The 19,184-nt window shown below is 42.3% G+C and overlaps 1 protein-coding gene across 4 annotated transcripts in view; it reads left to right on the forward strand.

Annotated features, from left to right (window-relative positions):
• Positions 1-19,184, forward strand: part of SLC22A16 (solute carrier family 22 member 16) — a 58,171-nt gene that overhangs the window by 33,473 nt on the left and 5,514 nt on the right. For 2 of the 4 annotated variants that reach the window (XM_017889679.1, XM_017889678.1), the window contains exons 4-7: positions 4,140-4,671; positions 8,033-8,160; positions 10,903-11,012; positions 15,572-15,671. In XM_017889679.1, the coding sequence (XP_017745168.1) occupies positions 4,140-4,671; positions 8,033-8,160; positions 10,903-11,012; positions 15,572-15,671 (870 nt within the window). Of the gene's footprint in view, positions 1-4,139; positions 4,672-8,032; positions 8,161-10,902; positions 11,013-15,571; positions 15,672-18,288; positions 18,488-19,184 lie in introns of those variants that run through there. The other 2 variants (XM_017889682.1, XR_001888705.1) reach the window with 2 other exon arrangements.

Consider the following 19,184-nt stretch of genomic DNA (forward strand, 5'->3'; position numbering starts at 1 on the left):
CATGTTGGGAGATCCACTGCTTTCTTCAAAGCTGTCAGACAGAGTCGTTCGGGTCTTCAGAGGCCTCTGCTGCTTCCCCTGTTGTTTTTTAGCTGTGCCCTGTCCCCAGAGGTGGAGTCTACAGAGACAGGCAGGTTTCCTTGAGCTGCTGTGAGCTCCACCCAGTTCGAGCTTCCCAGCGGCTTTGTTTACCTACTTAAGCCTCAGCAATGGCGGGCACCCCTCCCCCAGCCTCGCTGCTGCCTTGTGGTTAGATCGCAGACTGCTTTGCTAGCAATGAGGGAGGCTCCGTGGGCGTGGGACCCTCCCGGCCAGGTGTGGGTATAATCTCCTGGTGTGCCCGTTTGCTTAAAGCGCAGTATTGGGGTGGGAATTGCCCAATTTTCCAGGTGTTGTGTGTCTCAGTTCGCCTGGCTAGGAAAAGGGATTCCTTTCCCCCTTGCGCTTCCCAGGTGAGGCAATGCCTCGCCGTGCTTCAGCTCTCGCTGGTCGGGCTGCTGCAGCTGACCAGCACCGATTGTCTGGCACTCCCCAGTGAGATGAACCCAGTACCTCAGTTGAAAATGCAGAAATCACCAGTCTTCTGTGTCGCTTGCGCCGGGAGTTGGAGACTGGAGCTGTTCCTATTCGGCCATCTTGCTCCACCCTCCCCAGATAGATTTCTAATTATCAAACAACAGCAGCATGATTTTCGTTTGGAAATCACTGATCTAGGATAATAGAGGGAAGTTTCCATCTGGAGGAGGAGCTTGTGATCTTGCTAAACGCAGAGCAGCAGTTTGGATGGTCTGAGGGTCCAGAGAGAAGCAAAGGGCTTCAATCTCTCTGCACCCCCTCAGATAACAAGATGGGGTGTCAGTTTTGGAGTCTTTTTTGATGGATAGAAAGGGTTTCTAGGAAACCATACAGATGGCCAAGGATAAGGAAAATGCATAAAAATAAATCTAGGAGACTAGAAGGTGTTCTACCTCATCAAAAAATAATACATATATTTAGGAATGTAAAGAGTTTTAAATACAAGATAGCAACCAGTAGTTCTGTTTCCACAGAGGACATAACTCTGTGACTATACAGTGAGATTTCATGAGAGAAACCTTCTGGTGGGACTGAAGGTTCCACAAAGGCACGGGTACTGAGAAAGTATAAAGGTCATCTTTTGGAAGACTTAAGAGGATATTTCTGAAAATATCTGTTTCAGTCTTGCAAAATACCATGTGTTGGTTTCTAGACCCAAGGAAACAAGGCCACACCCACAGAATACATCTGTGAAATGTGGCCTTAATTTTCTGTGACTATTTCCTTTGATGTTCATGGGAAGTGGATTTGTGGTAGAATTCTGAGGATGGGAGATGCAGGCAGATTCAATTACTTAATGCATTTACTGATCTGTCTACAGAGTGTAATGCTAAGTAAACCAGACTCAGCTGTCTCAGTAAGTCTAGTAGGAAAGGCAAGACATTGATCAGCCATCTTCAAAAATAAATAAAATGTTGACAGTGAGGGCATAACAGCAGTGGGTCTGGAGGGTTCACCAGGGTCTGGAGGGTCAAGGGCTTCCTTGTTGTGAGAGATGGGTGAGAGAAGAATATTCCAGCAAAGATAGAAACAGATGAAAGGGCCCTGAGATTCGAAAGAAAAGCCAGAATGTCTGGAGAATAGAGAGGAGGAAAGACGCATTGATGAGGCTGAAGGGGTCAAGGCGGTTAGGTGGGGCTTTGTAGGATTGTCAGGATTTTGCTCTATCTCCTAAAGGCAATGGCAATCCACAAAGGGGATTCTGGGAATTCTGGCTGCTATGATGGGGTGGAGTCTGAGAAGATGTGAGGGGTAGAGTATTATCGGTGGAAGGGATGGGTGTGAGTGGATTCACAGTGTTTCGGAGTTAGTTGTATATGGATTTTCTGAATCCAATGACAGAGGAAGTTGTAGCTGACTCACGAGAAAAAATTAGCATTGAAAAACCTGACAGGGACAAATATTACAGCTTAATTTAACTGGGAAATTTATAGTATTTGAAAGTTATCATAATCTTTGTTTAGTGTAACAGCAGCACTTACCAAAAGCGACTTCTGGATTCTTGGATATAGGGTCCCGATGATCTGAGTCTTGCCATTACAAAGTTGCACAGAGAAATAAAAGCTGTTGTCACAAAAATGTTAAACTGATTATGAATACAGTAGTACTCATCGAGCACCTCCCTGCCTCCTGCTAGTGTCAACCCTTTCTGACAGTAGGAATATTCTTGTAGGTCGCCTCTTTGTGACTGTCTGATGCAAGGCGAAATTGCAATTATTACAAGGGATATGTGTTTACAAAAAGTCTTTAAAAGCAATGAGGGAATATGGGAACACTGCCTGAATCTTGCCCACAAGATTTGGCCAGTTGGGATTTGGCAGAGAGAGACCTGTTAACTTTTGAAGAAATTAACATCTGCAAGGATAATCACATAGTGAGCCTTTGAAAGAGTATGATTCAAATATCTAATGATTAAGAGAGGCCTTTGGGAAAATCAGTGGTGCTCTCGAATAATTTTACAAAAATTAACTTTATGATTTGTGCTGTAGAAGTCAAATATGAAATAATTTTGTAGAAAAAATTCTTAGCCCCCTCCTCCCAAATAAACCATCATTGGACTCATTCTTTGTTTATTCCAAGAATGGTCACATATTATATTCTAATCACATATTGTAATCTAATTTTTATTAAAGATAGGCATATTTTCAAAATAAAGTTTTTCCCCAGTGTTCCTTCTTGTGGTAAAGTACACATAACACAAAATTTACCATCGTAACCATTTTTAAGTGTACAGTTCAGTGATATTAAGTGCATTCATTCTGTTGTGCAATTATCACCACCGTGCATCTTCAGAACTCTTTTCATCTTGCAAACCTAAAACTCTGTCCATTAAATAATAACTCTCTGTTCCCTGTCTCCCTAGCTCCTGACAACCACCATTCTACATTCTTTCTCTATGAGTTTGGCCACTCTGATACCTCATGAAAGTGGACTCATACGATATTTGTCTTTTTGTGACTGGCTTATTTCACTTAGCGTAATATTCATTGTATGCATAGACTACATTTTTCTTATATATTCATCTCTGGACAGACACTTGGGGGGTGGCTTCCACGCTTTAGCTGTTGTGAATAATGCTATGAGCAGGTGTGTACAAGTATCTCTTCCAGACCCCACTTTCAACGCCTTTGGATATATACTCAAAGGTGGAATTGCTGGATCATGCTGTAATTGTTTTTTAAGCAATCGTCGTATTGTTTTTACTAGAGGCTGTACCATTATACATTTCTATCACACATTACACATGTGTTCCAGTTTCTCTACATTCCCGCTAAAACGTGTTATTTTGGTTGTTGTTGTTTTTTTTAATTAGCCACCCTAATGGGTATGAGGGGGTATCTCTTTGTAGCTTTGATTTGCGTTTCTCAATGATTGGTAAACATTTATATTTCTTCTATTTGAAATGTCTATTCAAAGCCTTTGCCCATTTTTGAATTGCATTCTTTGTGTTTTTGTTGTTATTGTTGGGTTTTAGGAGTTCTCCATAAAATCCCTTATCAGATATTTGATTTGCAAGTATTTTATCCAGTTCTGTAGGATGCCTTTTCACTCCATTGATAGTGTTCTTTGATACACAGATTTAATTTTCATGAAGTCTAATTTGTCTACTTTTCTTTGTCTGTCAAAATAAAATTTTGATTAAATCTGTTTTTCTTACCACTAGTTAGCGTAAATTTTTTGTCTCCATTTAGCAATTAGGATTTAACAATAAGGACCTCCTGGATACAGATAACTTGATGTGTGCATTTACAAGGAACTGAGAAATACATTCACATTATGATGGAATATTTTGATGAAGCAAAAGGCAATGTCTAACATTTATATCATAAATAATCTCTAAAGTTTTTGCCATTTTGGGCAGGTATGATGAGGGAAGATGAAAGGACCTATAAGAAAAAAAAAAGATAGATAGGATTGAATGTCATTTTATACATCTGATAGGGGTTTCAGAAAGCAAGTCTTTGTCATTTTCCTTTTTGCCTATATGTGATTTGCAATGGGGTCAGACTCCTCAATAGTTATAAATGTGATCTTGAATATGATCCCTACTATTTGTTTTTCAGGTTGCAAGTGGCTATCTCGTGGTGGGGTTTGTCTATGTAATGGAATTCATTGGCATGAAGTCTCGGACATGGGCGTCTGTCCATTTGCATTCTTTTTTTGCAGTTGGAACTCTTCTGGTGGCTTTGACAGGATACTTGGTCAGGACCTGGTGGCTTTACCAGATGATCCTCTCCACAGTGACTGTCCCCTTTATTTTGTGCTGTTGGGTGCTCCCAGAGACACCTTTTTGGCTTCTCTCAGAGGGACGATATGAAGAAGCACAAAAAATAGTTGACATCATGGCCAAGTGGAACAGGACAAGCTCCTGTAAACTGTCAGAGCTTTTATCACTGGACCTACAAGGTCCTGTTGGTAATAGCCCCACTGAAGTTCAGAAGCACAGCCTATCACATCTGTTTTATAACTGGAACATTGCGACAAGGACGCTTACCGTTTGGCTAATTTGGTTCACAGGAAGTTTGGGATTCTACTCCTTTTCCTTGAATTCTGTTAATTTAGGAGGCAATGAATACTTAAACCTCTTCCTCCTGGGTAAGTAGTTAAAGTATATTTAAATTTGGCAATGAAGTGAGATTTCTAACATTTGTGTGTGTGTGTGTGTGTGTGTTTCTGTGTGAATTTGAGAAAAGAGTGTGTTTTAATAGGCCTTTTAAAACCAGGAACAATACTGCCAACCATATTATTATGATATCTCTTAGCGTTATGTTGTAACACGTGTACATATGAGGGGATTTCAACCAGTTCATGGAAAATGGAATTAAAAGATAAAATTTAAAACATAAACTTTCTCAACATGATTGCCATCAAGGTCAAGACATTTTTGTAAGACATCAGCCATTTAGTCCATCCCTGAAGAACTGAGGGTCCTGAGAATGTACCCATGTCAATGCGATCTTATTTACACTATTAACTGAAGAAAAATGGGTGCCGTGTACAGATTTTTTAAGATTAGGAAACAGAAAGAAGTCAGAAGGAGCCACCATGAGAACTGTAAGGTGGCTGCCTAGTGATTTCTCATCAAAATTCTTGCAAAATTGCCCTTGTTTAATGAGAGGAATGAGCGGGCACATTGTCATGGAGGAGAAGGACTCTCTGGTGATGTTTCCCAGGCATTTTTCTACAAAAGCTTTGGCTAACTCTCTCAAAACACTCTCATCATAAGCAGATATTTTCATTCTTTGGCCCTCTAGAAAGTTAACAAGCAAAATGCCTTGAGCATCCCCAACAAACATTGCCATGACCTTTGCTCTCAACTGGTCCACTTTTGCTCTGACTGGACCACAGCCCTTCTTGGTAGCCATTGCTTTGGTTGGGCTTTGTCTTCAGGATCACAGTGGTAAAACCATGTTTCATCTCGTGTTAAAATTCTCCAAAGAAATCCTTCAGGATATTGATCCCACTAGTTTAAAATTTCCATGGGCAGTTCTACCCTTCTCTGCAGCTGATCTGGGCACAACTGTTTTGGCACCCATTGAGTGGAAAGTTTGCTCAACTTTAATTTTTCAGTCAGAATTCTGTAAGCCAGACTAATTGAGATATCTGTGGTATTGGCTATTGCTTCTGCTGTTAATCTTAGTCCTTGTCAATTAGGGCTTAAACAAGATGTATTTTTTTTCCTCAGTGTGGATGCTCTGCCCCTGTGGTCTTCATCTTCAATATTGTCTTGTCCTTTTCATAAGGCATCAGTGATTTCACCATTCTTCCACCCAAGCTTCACCTTAAATTTGATGTTTGTTCTTGCTTCAATTTTAGCAGAATTCATGTTGCTCTAGTGGGAGCTCTTTTCAAAGTGTTATCTTATTCTTCTTAGTGCCTCAAACTAGCTCCTCTTCAGACATGTTCTAAGAAGTTAGTACAAATTTCTTTGAGTGCAGAAAAAAATCTGAAGACACATGCATAGTTTTTTCATAATATGCACTTTCCATCAACTTTTTTTTTTTTTTTTTGAAACGGAGTCTTGCTCTGTCGCCCAGGCTAGAGTGCAGTGGTGTGATCTCAGCTCACTGCAATATCCGCCTCCTGGGTTCAAGCGATTCTCCTGTTTCAGCCTCCTGAATAGCTGGGATCATAGGCACGTGCCACCATGCCCAGCTAACTTTTGTTTTTTAGTAGAGATGGGGTTTCACCATGTTGACCTGGCTGGTCTCGAACTCCTGACCTCAGGTGATCCGCCCGCCTTGGCCTCCCAAAGTGCTGGGATTACAGGCATGAGCCACAGTACCCTGCCATCCTACCTTTTTGAAAACTCCTTGTATTTTCCATTTGAAAAAAAATGCATCTGAAGAATTTAGTTCCTCCCTTTCTGCCTTCTCTCCTTGCTCATCTTTTTCACACCAGTTCCTAACCCAGAGTTCTTCCCAGGGGTAACTTCTATAATGTTTGGGTTGTACCCTTTCAGATCTATTTCTATGCATTTTGTACATGAAGCATGTGCCTGTAGTTCCAGCTACTTGGGAGGCTGAGGTGGGAGGATTGCTTGAGCCCAGGAGTTCTAGGCTGCAATACGCTATGCTAATCAGGTGTCCACACTAAGTTCAGCATCAGTATGGTGACCTCCTGGGAGCAGGGAACCACCAGGTTGCCTAAGGAGGGGTGAACTGGCCCAGGTCGAAAATGGAGCAGGTCAAAAGTCCTGTGCTGATCAGATCTGTTTCTATGCATTTCCGTACATTTGTGCATATAAATGTTTTATATTTTAATATAAATGAGATCACTCACCATATATTATTCTTTGTAAGTTGCTTCCCTTTTAAAATTTAATATGCCTTGGCTATCTGGCATCTCTCAACCTTCAGGTGTCCTTAATTTATAAATTTTAGTTGGTAAAATAACTTTTAAATACATGCAACTATAATTTATGTTGTCATACTTGTTTCATTTTAATGGCAGGTTAAATCACTTTAGATAGCTTGAGATGTGACTCCTAGCATAAACCAAATTTGAACTAAAACGTGAGAGAAATATTAGAAACCTCTTTTTATCCATCTAGTCTTAACTCCTGGTTATTTCTTTGTAGGCTGCCTGTATTTTATATTATCCTCAAAACATCTTACTTCTAAATTTTTATGCGTAAACATCGTGCCATCTCATTAAAGTGCTCTGATGACACATCTGGTTTTTTTTTTTTTTTCCGATTTCCTCAGCAGACACATCTGTTTTTGTTTATTATAGCTCAGCAGGAATTATGAGAGAAGTCGTTTAAAAAAAAAAGATTTACTCTTTTTTTTTTTGAAGCAAACTAACAAGTTTATAGAAAGAACTTGCCTTGACTTCAAACTCATTCTCTATGACAGTTTGAGATGGTGCAGTATCCCTAGAACAGAGTGGCCAATGGTAGGTGTGTGGACTGTGGATGCGGAAGCTTAGGAAGGCTAGAAGTTTAGATCTTCGTGACATAGTTTTTTACTTTTGCCAAAGACATAAATTCTCAGAAAACTGGGCAATCTCATAAATACAAAAGTGTTCCCCAAGACAAACACACATGGTTTTATATTATCTACCATTTTGGAATTTTCATGTCAGTACCCTTCCCACTAGTACTGTTGCAGATGGGTGCTTCCGCTCAATAGTTCTCTGCTGTGAAATTTTTGAACAAGTTTTTATCTCCTGAGATGGTTTGGGGCTGGTGGGAATTTGGGCTCTGGTTTTGTGCCATTTGCAGGTGCCAGAAGGATTATGAACATTAGAGCATTTCACAGGAAATGCTCATCTTCACTGCAGTGAGTTTAAAAGTGGCAGGGCTAACTGCCTTGCAGGAATCCTTACAGAGTTTCTAAAGGCCCTGGAAGTGAGGAGAGGGCTGCTCATGCCTTTTGGGTAGTGGGTTAGAAGGCGGGGTCCCCTCATGCAGTCAGGTGCCTAACCTCATAGAGGGCTGCTTGCTCAATGACAGGTGTAGTGGAAATTCCCGCCTACACCTTCGTGTGCATCGCCATGGACAAGGTCGGGAGGAGAACAGTCCTGGCCTACTCTCTTTTCTGCAGTGCACTGACCTGTGGTGTCATTATGGTGATCCCCCACGTGAGTTATCTTATGTTTTATTTAGGGAATTGTTAGTTATACCGTGACAGTTTGATGGGAAGAATTTAGTTTGTTACAGTTAAGTATGAAGGTCAATTCAGAGTATGATTTGGACAGAGTATATAATTAAAAACACGTTTTCTTTAAAACAGTCTCTTTCTGTTATATAAGTAATATATGTTCATTTTAGAAAATTTAAGGAGAAAAACATGAAAAAAAAAAAGCCTAACCTGGGTGCAATTACTCACACTTATAATCCCAACAACTCAAGAGGTTGAGGGTAGGAGGATGGCTTGAGTTCAGGAATTCAAGGCTGCAGTGAGCTCTGATCATACCACTGTACTCCAGCCTGGATGACAGAGTGAGACCTCATCTCAAAAAATAAAAAAAAAAAAGTTCATAATCCCAATTCCCAGAGATGACCAGTGTTGTATTTTGTAAACGCAATAATCTTGTGTGAGGAAAGTCGATCACACTTTCCAGCATCATCATACTGAACATTTACTCATTTATTCATTCAACAAACATTTATCCACCATCTTTTATGTGCCAGGTGCTGGGAACACACAGTGCATCAAGTTTCCATAAGTGTAACAAGAGGGCATATGGCACCCGTGTGTACTCTTTTGTCTAGGGTGGTCGAGGATGGTGTGCCTCTCAGAGGAGGTGACATGTGATCAGAAACCTCAATGAGGGAGGCAGCCATGGAGACATCTGAACGATATGAGTCAGATATTCAAGACTGTTGGAGTTTCAATACACTGTTTTTCATCGCAGGAGATTAGTAGTTTCCAATGTCTGGTATGCATACACACCCCGAGGAGCTTGCTTTTAAAAACAGTTTCTTAGTGAGAAACACTACCAAGAAATTCCTGAAATGACGTTCACATTCCTATATTTTGGCAAACTGCATCCCCGCAAAATACCTCTTGCATCCAGAAGTGCTTCCCCTCTTCCCAAAAAAGATGTTTTCAGACCTGTATTTTAATTCTTGATTTGCAAAATGTCACTATAACAGTACTTAAAATATTTTATTTAATGTTCTCCTGTGATTATATAATCATTAAGCAATAGTATATCAACATTTAGAGCAAAGCATTTTAAGTTTTGCATATCGTTTGAAATTTCATTTAAGCTAACGAGTGACTTCCTTTTATAGTAGCACTTTACTTAACGATTAGGATCAGTGAGCCAAATATTTTATGTAACGAAATTTCCAGGTGATTGATACCAACTAACTGAATGCAACAAAACTACTCAGGACAAGGCGGTCTCTGCTAATTCGAGGGAACTTCATCCACACCTTTAAAAAAGTAGTTTGCAGTTAATGGTAGTTGAGTAGATGACAGCTGCCTTTAAGTTGGTGAAGAGTTGGGGAACACCAGAACCTTTGAGTTCTACAGTAATAGGGAAGATGAGAAAGAGGAGATTTCTAGAAATAGAGCATTAACCTACAACCACAAATATCTCCCCTCCAATAAATTTTTCCCCAAATGATAAAGTCAACACAATACAAATATTAATTTAATTAATAATTGTTAATTAATTTAATTTACAATTGTAATTAAGGTGACATTAGCTCTTTAATAGAGGCATCCCAGAATCTCAGTGACTTAACATGAAGGATGTTTGTTACCTGCTCATAGAAAGTTCCATGTATTTGTACCTAGTTGGCCAAAGGGGGAGTGGTGAGTGGGTGTTTGGGTCCATGGAGTCATTCAGGGATGCAGACTGACAGAGGCACTGCCGTCCTTAACACATCAGCCCCAAGGCCACCCTGGGTCTCAGCGTCCAGCTGGCAGATGCGGGAGGAGGGAGATTTCAGAATACAAGGTGTATTTGTTAGTTACCTTTGGAAGTGGAACACATTAGGGAGAATAAAAACCCAGGTGGAGATAAAGGTTTTGCTGTTGAGGAATGAATCAGCCACAAAGAAACAAATGAACAAAAAGTCTGTACTAATAGTTCAGTTACCACTTTCAAATTATTTTCTGAAGAGAATTTATAAGCCAGGGATTACTGCCACAAAGGACACAATTTGTTTTGTTTGTTTGTTTGTTTTCTAAAATAAATAGATTAAATAGGGACCAGATCTCAGTCTGTTACCCAAGCTGAAGTGCAGTGTTGTGATTATAGCTCTCCGTAATCTCGAACTCCTGGGCTCAAATGATCCTCCTGCCTTAGCTTCTCCAGTAGCTGGGACCATAGGCATGTACCATCACACACAGCTAATTTTTTGTTTTTCTGTAGAAATGGGGTCTTGCTATGTTGCCCTGGCTGGCCTGAAACTCTTGGCCTCAAGTGATTCTCCTGCCTTAGCCTCCTAGTGCTGGGATTACAGATGTGAGCCACTGGGCCCGGCCCACAATTTGTTTGTATGGCTCCTTGATTCATTCTGCTGGATCAGTTCCAGAAGGAGTGGGGAAATTCTTGGTGCCACCAGCACTATCTGGTCGTGTCTCCTTCCAAAACAGTCTTCCCAACTGGCTTTTATCACAGTTCAAACCCTCCAAAGTGGATGGGGAGGAGAGACACTAAAACTTTCCTCTACATTTCATAAAGATGAAAAGCTTTCTCAGACTGTGAATAGAGTTTAATATATTCAAACAGAAAAATCAGGCTCTTCATTGTTCTGAAAAAATACTGAAGGATTAGAATGTTTTAAGTAGTGATTTTAAAGATTTTATATTTTCCTTTAAAAATATTACTTGTGATGATCTATTCTGCTAAATTTTTTTTCAGAAACATTATATTTTGGGTGTGGTGGCAGCTATGGTTGGAAAATTTGCCATTGGGGCAGCGTTTGGCCTCATTTATCTTTATACAGCTGAGCTGTATCCAACCATTGTAAGGTAAGGATGAATTATTTTCTGGTTGTTTTCCTGTTGTCTTTCACTTGTGTGTCATTTCATTGTATTTGGCCTTTAAATGTAAATGCTTCTTTTTCATAGACGTTACCTGGATCTCTGAGATGGGAAAATGACATGCTGATACTAATTTTTAGTCTGAGGCTTTGTACCATATTAGCGAGGATATTAAACAAATTATTTTGAAATACCACTCTATTATTCCAAAAACATTTTAAGTTTCAAGTACCATAGACTTCCACTGAGTCTCTGTATTGACTCCAAACTAATTTCTCAGGATGTGTCTCTCCATGTTCTGATGCCAATTGTGTTAGTCTGCGTAGGCTACTGTAACAAAATACCACAGGCTGGGTGGCTTAAACAATAGAAATTTATTTTCTCACAGTACTGGAGGCTGGAAGTCCAAGAACAAGATGTCGGCAGGTTTGGATTCTCCTGAGGCCTCTCTCCATGGTCTTCAGGTGGCACCCTCTTGCTATGTCCCTAAGGGGTCTTACCTCTGTGTGCACCACTGATGTCCCTCCCTCTTCGTATAAGACACCAGCCATATTGGATTAGGGCCCCACCCTAACAGGCTTATTTTAACTTAATCACCTCTTTAAAGACCTTATCTACAAATGCCATAAAGTACAAGGGGTTGAGACTTCAACACTTGAACTTTGGGAGGCACAACTCAGCCCATAACATCAGTAATCATTGGCTCCCTGAGATTACCTCATCTGGAGGTTCTCAAAGCTGGCAGCTCATCAGAGTCACTGAGGCATTTCATAAAAAATACCAGTCTTGGGTCGTTACACCAGACCTGCTGGATCAATCCAAGAATGAGACTCGGGATTTTTTTTTTCTTTCTTTTTTCGAGACGGAGTCTCCTTCTGTCATCCAGGCTGGAGTGCAGTGGTGTGATCTCGGCTAACTGCAAGCTCTGCCTTCTGGGTTCAAGCAATTCTCTTGCCTCAGCCTCCAGAGTAGCTGGGATTACAGGTGCACACCACTACACCTGGCTAATTTTTGTATTTTCAGTAGGGACGGGGTTTCACCATGTTAGTCAGGTTGGTCTCGAACTCCTGACCAGCCTTGACCTCCCAAAGTGTTGGAATTACAGGCGTGATCCACCGCGCCTGGCCGAGACTCAGGATTTTTAACAAGTCTGCAGGTGACTTAGAGTTGCCACCCCACCTCTTTGGGAATGTCTGATGTGATTCCCACTGATCTGGGAACCTCAGGAACTTTCAGGCTTTTAAAAAGCTTTTCCAAACACATTTTACTTGGAAACTCTTTATGTGGTAAAGAGGACAGAGGTCCTTTATGGAAGCTCTGTTGGGTACCTGGAATCCCCCCAGTTCTCCTGCCTTCTTGCTCCAGGGGGCTGCAGCAGAACTTCCAGGCCTTAACAGTGCATCCTTTGTAAACCACAGTTCTTGTTGCAGCCCTATGTCCAGATAAGACAGCTGAGACCAGGGAGATCAAGTACCTGGTGCAAGACACACAGCTGGGACCCCAGCTATAAAGAGAAGGGATCCTTTCTCTGATTCTCCATTGGATTTTTTTTTGAGACAGAGTCTCACTCTGTTGCCCAGGCTGGAGTGCAATGGTGTGATCTTGGCTCACTGCAACGTCTACCTCCCAGGTTCAAGTGATTCTCCTTCCTCAGCCTCCTGAATAGCTGGGATTACGGGTGTACACCACCATGCCCGGCTAATTTTTGTATTTTTAGTAGAGACAGAGTTTCACCATGTTGGCCAGGCTGGTCTCGAACTCCTGACCTCAAGTGATCCACCCTCCTTGGCCTCCCAAAGTGCTAGGATTATAGGTGTGAGCCACTGCGCCTGGCCCATCAGACTTTTTGACTCTTTTTTTCAAAATGATCCTGTATTTTAAAGTGTAAATAGCGATTAGGGTCACACTGCTGCCAAGAGATGCTTGTCCCACAGATCTCCCTCTGTGAAATTCCATAATAGTTTCCTATCTGCAGTCCTCCCTTAAATCCTCCAAGTTGCATTTTCCTAACACCTGCTTTATCAATAGAAGTTTTCATTTTCTAAGGGAAAAAATTTGTTAGTGAGCTTGGATAATTTCTTAGCCTGTTAAAGACCCAATCTTAATGGCAACAAATAAACAAACAAGATATTAAGGTTTTTCACAGGAAACTTTTAAAAAAATCTAACTGCTCAGCTAGTGGGTTCATCCCTTTTAGGAGTATATTATTTGTCATGTGTTACAAGTGTGAAAGGCAAGTGACTTTCTGTAGAGATAAGTCCATATAACACCAGCCCAGAGATGCCTCCTCCTTGTCTCCACAAGCAGGAGGGATGTAGGACCTGGAAAATCCATTAGTCAAGAGATAGCATAAATCCTTCCCTAGGAATTTTCCATGCCCACACACCTGCCTGCTGAAATGCTAGGGCAGGCAGCTCTGTGGACAAGGATGGGTAAGTACATTTATGTTGGCTGTAGATAGATTAATGGATATCTAGTTGGATGGATGGATGGATGGATGGATGGATGGATGGACGGATGGATGGACGGATGGATGGATGGGTGGATGGAAGAATGGATAGATAGAGTAGGTACACACATATATCTAAGAAAAAAGTTTATCAGACTAATATGTGACCAGGGTATAGAATAGCAGAGGAATAACTCCCTATGTAATTGTCTATTAGCCCAGTTGTCTGAGAGTAGAGTTTTTCTTCTTCCTCCCTACTTCCCCTCTAGGTCACCCAGAGTGCTTGGGAGAGCAGTCTAATAATAAATACATCTTCTGTCCATTTTACAGGTTGTGGAACTGGGATTCACACAAGATTAGGGTCATGGTCAAAGGCACTTGGCTAGTCAGCGACCCATCAGAACTCAGATCCACATCTTTTGGCCCTTTCAGATACCCAGTGAAATACATGAGAATTTTTATGGGAGACAGTGCTTAACATTAGCAAGGGATGAGTTGCTGGCGGTAGAGCTTTAGTAGCAGAGGGGAAGAAGGTATTTTGGGGTAAGGGCTGTGTGGGCTCTTCTCAGATCATATTGTGAAAGTGGCAGCCCTGTGCAGATGTACAGTAGCAGACAGGCAGAATAACAGATTACATTCTAGCGCTTACAGGTTGACAATGGTGGAGACTAGTTGAATGCAATAGAGAGTGAAGTTGCATAATTGCAAACTTACGTTGTGGCTTTGGCTCCCTTGTGGCTGACCCAGGGAAGAAGTCGCTCTACATCAGGGAGAAGATCTTTGGCATGTCCTATGGGACGCTTCTGGCCTCTCAGGTGGATTTCTGCTCAGCCAGGAAAAGCTGCAGATTTTCCCAGTTCAAAATTCAGATTGGACCAGATCCATGCAGTGCCTAGCACATGTTAGACTCTCGACACACATGTGCTGAGTGAATGCATGTTATACGCTAAAATGGTGACAATCTAATCAAATAATGTCAATGTGCATTGCAATTATGAATGTTGTAGTATTTTTTAAGATCTTTTTTTTGTTGGCTTGGTTTACAACCTCAGGTACATGACCTCAAAAAAATCCTATATGTAAATATTTAATACAGGAAATCTTTAACCAACTCTATGAGCTCCCTGAACACCCTAACACTGCATGCAAAACTTTACTTATGTATGATTTCTTTCTCAGAAGAATGCCATACTTTTTATCAGTTCTTTATAAATATGTGTGACCCAGAAAAGATGAGGCACCATTAATTTGTAGAGGTACTTACTCACATAAAAGGACAGTCTTTCCTTACTAACATTCTATACATTTTCCCTAAGTAACCTTTAAAGAAAAGCACATTAAGATATTCCTTGACTCTAAAAAATTGAAATAGAATAGTCCACAGGTATACAGATACTTTGTTCTCTCAAATTCCCACTCCCTACCTGAAACAAATTCCTGCTGTAGAAGACCTTATTATTCTCAATGTTAGGCTGGATCAATACACATAAGGGCCTCACCTGCACAGCAGATGAAGAATGGCTTGCCTCCGCACTCCTACCTTTTTGTCTTGAATTGTCTTGAATTATGCGCACGCTTGTATACACCACTGTTTCACACAATGTAGGTGTTGTGATTTTTGAAAAATTTAAGTAAAATTATTTTCAAGCTTACTTTTTTTATGGTCATATGTTGCTTAATGATGGGCATACATTCTGAGAAATGCATCCTTTGGTGATTTCGTGGTTGTCAGAACATCATAGAGTGAACTTACACAAACCTTGATGGCCCAGCCTGCTACACACCCAGGCTGTGTGGCACAGCTTATTCCTCCTCAGCTGTGACCCTCCACAGCATGTTACTGTACTGAATACTGCAGGCAGTCTAACACAGTGGTAAGTATTTGTGTATCTAAACGTATTGAAAGATAGAAAAAGTCGAGTTAAAATGTGCTATTATAATCTCATGGGGCTGCTGAGGTTGACCAAAACGTTGTAATGCGGTGCCTGACCGCCCTTATCCTCGTTGGGGCGGGTGGGAAAGGAGCTGCAGAAAGCAGGTCCCTCAATCCTGGGTCACTTGCACCTTACTTGTCTCGGCCTCTCTCCTCTGTTTCCAGGTCGCTGGCTGTGGGAAGCGGCAGCATGGTATGTCGCCTGGCCAGCATCCTGGCGCCGTTCTCCGTGGACCTCAGCAGCGTTTGGATCTTCATACCACAGGTGTGCTTCAGTTTGCAGACCTTTTCCGAGGCGGCATGGAGGCAGTTTCTAATTGCCTATTAGTGACTTCTCTGTTGTTATTTATTGCAAGCCAGTACATCATTTCCTAACGGGGTTTGTAAAAACAACCCCCTTACCAACAGCTCGCCAGTCTGTGGGTAGGGTGATGGCTGCTTTGCGACTGGCTGTTGGTGGCCTTCCACCACTGCTGAGCTGTTCATTACAACTCTGCCTGCCACAAAAGGGTGTGTCTTCACCCTTCCCTGGAAGCCAGGCCTGTCCCCACCCCCTGGCCTGGCCTTGCCTCTGTGTTTCCACTGAGTTCCTGCTGGGCAAGGCGAATTCTGGGGGCTGCCTGCTCCAAAAAGATTCTGTGGTGCCTAATGGAGAGGGTTAGGAACCCATGGTTCTCAGTAGACCTGAACCTGAGGGGCTCCGTTTCTGGCTCCAGCAGTGTGAGCCATTTGCCTGGCTTCAAAGAGTAAGAGCAGGGACACTTAGTTTGCAGATCCTCCGGTAGGGGCTGAGAGGCCGGGAAGGCACATGAGCACTGCTGCACCTGGTGGACTCTTCTGCTCAGGAAGAAGATGCGGGATGGGTGGAGGGCAGGTGTTTCTTGCCAGCCCACAGACCCTCCCTCTCCCTCCCCTCCAGTGCCTCCTTTCTCTTTTCTGATTGCCCCTTAGATAGACTCAGGCTGCAGGATTTCCTCCCGGCCTCCTCCCTGGCCCCTCTCCTCCGGGCTGCAGGCACGGGGTTCCTCCAGCCTCATGGACATTCTCCCTGGATGTCTCACCACAAACTCAATGTCTCCCAAGCAGAACTGGCCAGTGACACCTGTCTCCCACTTTTGGTTAAGGATAGGCCAGTGGCTTCAAGCATGACACTGTGGCATCGGCTTCTTATTCATCCTGTTCGTTCATCACCAAATCCTCACATTCTCCTTCAAAACCACCCCTGCATGCCTGGCTCCAGTGCCTCCCAGTCTTCTCCTTGCTCTTCATCCCCTACCCCGTCTGGGTAGCATAGAAGGCACCACGGCCATGACCCAGTGCCCCTGTCAGCGTCAGAATAAAAGTCCAAACTAAGCTGCTATCCAGGTCCTTTCCTGACTGACCCCCTGCCCAGCTCCCCTATTCTGTTCCTCATGCAGCTTCCCCTCCTCTCCACACTCACCCACACTGCAAGAGTTCCTCTCTCCTCCCTGTCCTCACCCCGCCTCCTCCCCTTCCATGCCACTGCCCAAACGGCCCCTCCAAAGAGAGCGGCTTCTCTCTCATATTATCTGTTAAGTAGCCTTCCAGGTATCCTCTTTCCAGGAGGCCACCCAGATCTAGTGACCTCGCCTCTCCTTTTCTCAAGTGTGTCCGTACAACATTTAGTGGGTGCCTCTTTCACAGTTGCTGTTGCAGTGTGACTTTAGCATTTGCACGGGTGTCTTCATCGCCCCAGTCAGGCTGTTGTGCTTTGCAGAGCAGGACATTTTGCAACCCCACAGCTGGCCCTAGCCGAGTGTTTCCCTCAGCTTGTGTGCCACCCATGCTGTTATTCACCTACTATTTTAGATCAAATAGATTGACTTTTGGAAATCAGGTTTGTCCTAAACAATAATATCAGTGAGGTCATGGGTGTTATACTAATTATGTGTTTTTCTGAAAGACATCAACATAATCTCACAAGTAATAAAACAGTGCTTGGCATCCCCTGGAGTTGCCTTGTACACACAGCAGGTACACATACTGCTCTTCTGGAATCGCTGACTTGGCATGACTGTCTCCCGTGTCCCTGGAGCTGGCGCTCAGTAAAGCGCTTGGATGTGCCATTGGGATGTTAGAGCCCAGCCTCTTTCTCAGGCTGACTCTGAGGTTAAGAAACCATATGGGCTGTGTGGGAGGTGTTTTGGGAGAGTCTACTACCCTTTTTAGGTCATGAACTTTTCTAGAAGAATCTCCTTTGTGCTAGCACTTGTTTTCCTTATTTTTTTTAAAAGATAAAATGGAAAGGTGTTTATTAAAATAATAAGTTGAAACATGCAAATATAAAATAGATAAATTTATAAAAGCTAATTACCAAAAATAAAACCAAATAAATATTTTTTAATGGATATCTGTAAGGCTCAATTAAGGACTACGGACTTAGAAGGGATCTCTAATTTTATTTAACAGATATTTAAACAAGCTCCTTTTATTTTTATTATTTTTCTGAGACACAGTCTTGCTCTGTCGACCAGGCAGGAGTACAGTGGTCTGATCTTGGCTCACTGCAACCTCTACCTCCCGGGTCAGGTGGCAAGTACCCAGGCAATGTGCATATGGAGATTATAAATGGGTCAAGCAATTCTCCTGCCTCAGCCTCCCAGGAAGGTGGGATTATAGGCATGTGCCACCAAGGCTGGCTAATTTTTAAAATATTTTTTAGTAGAGACGGGGGTTTCACTATGTTGGCCAAGCTGGTCTCGAACTCCTGACCTCAGGTGATCTGCCCATCTCGGCCTCCCAAAGTGCTGGAATTACAGTCATAAACCACCATGCCCTGCCTACACAAGCTCTTTTTTAAAGTGCTTTACAAAAATTAGTCTTCATGTAATGCAGATACTGTTGTTCTCTTCATTTTACAGATGAGGAGACTGATGGACAGAAAGTAATTATTAGCCCAGAGTCACACACCTTAAAGGTGAGAGAGCTGGGATTTGAACCCAAATACCATGCTCCCTTGCCTTTTACACAAGGTCCAACAAACAATCTATACAAAAACGAGCACAGAGCAGTCAGCTCCTTGTCCAGCCTGGCCCTGAGTAGCCCGTTCCTCCTCTAAGACGGTCTCTGGCCGCAAGGTGTGGTGTATATTTGTGGGAGTAGTCTGTGGATGTGCTTCCTTTGGGTCTAACAAGTATTGCCTATTGTTTGTAATGAGTCAAAAAAAAAAATCAAATTTCCCATTAAACTTGTTTATGGATGTCAAACTGCCTGGGGAGCCAGTGTTTTCATTTTGAGAAATCCATTTTGAGAAATGAAAACTCTCATCTGGAAGATGTTTATATTTTCTCTTTTGAAAAGAGACACATGAAAAATCACTCGCTCTGATGCTTTTATTATCAAGCATTATTTTCTAGTAATCTAAAAAAGGTGGACACGTTAATTAGCTTTTTGTGTGTTCATTAACTCATTTGGCAAATGTTGACTGAGTGTTGGTTTTGAACTAGCCACCCTGCTAGGTGCTAAGGAGCACATGAAAGAAATAGCCTGTCTTGAGGGACGTCCAGTCTGGTGGGAAGGGCAGGAGAGCAAACAATCACCAGCCCCGAAGAGAAGGGCTGGAGTGGGGAAATGCCAGGTGTGGTGATTTAAAAGATACAACAGTGGTAATCATGGAACATTAAGAAACATCTTGTTTTTCAATATATAATAGCAGTAAGGCAGGAGCGGTGGCTCACACCTGTAATCCCAGCACTTTGGGAGGCTGAGGCGGGCAGATCACAAGGTCAGGAGTTCGAGACCAGCCTGGCCAATATGG

Source organism: Rhinopithecus bieti, unplaced genomic scaffold (assembly GCF_001698545.2).
Source record: "Rhinopithecus bieti isolate Rb0 unplaced genomic scaffold, ASM169854v2 scaffold_18548, whole genome shotgun sequence".
Classification (NCBI taxonomy): domain Eukaryota; kingdom Metazoa; phylum Chordata; class Mammalia; order Primates; family Cercopithecidae; genus Rhinopithecus; species Rhinopithecus bieti.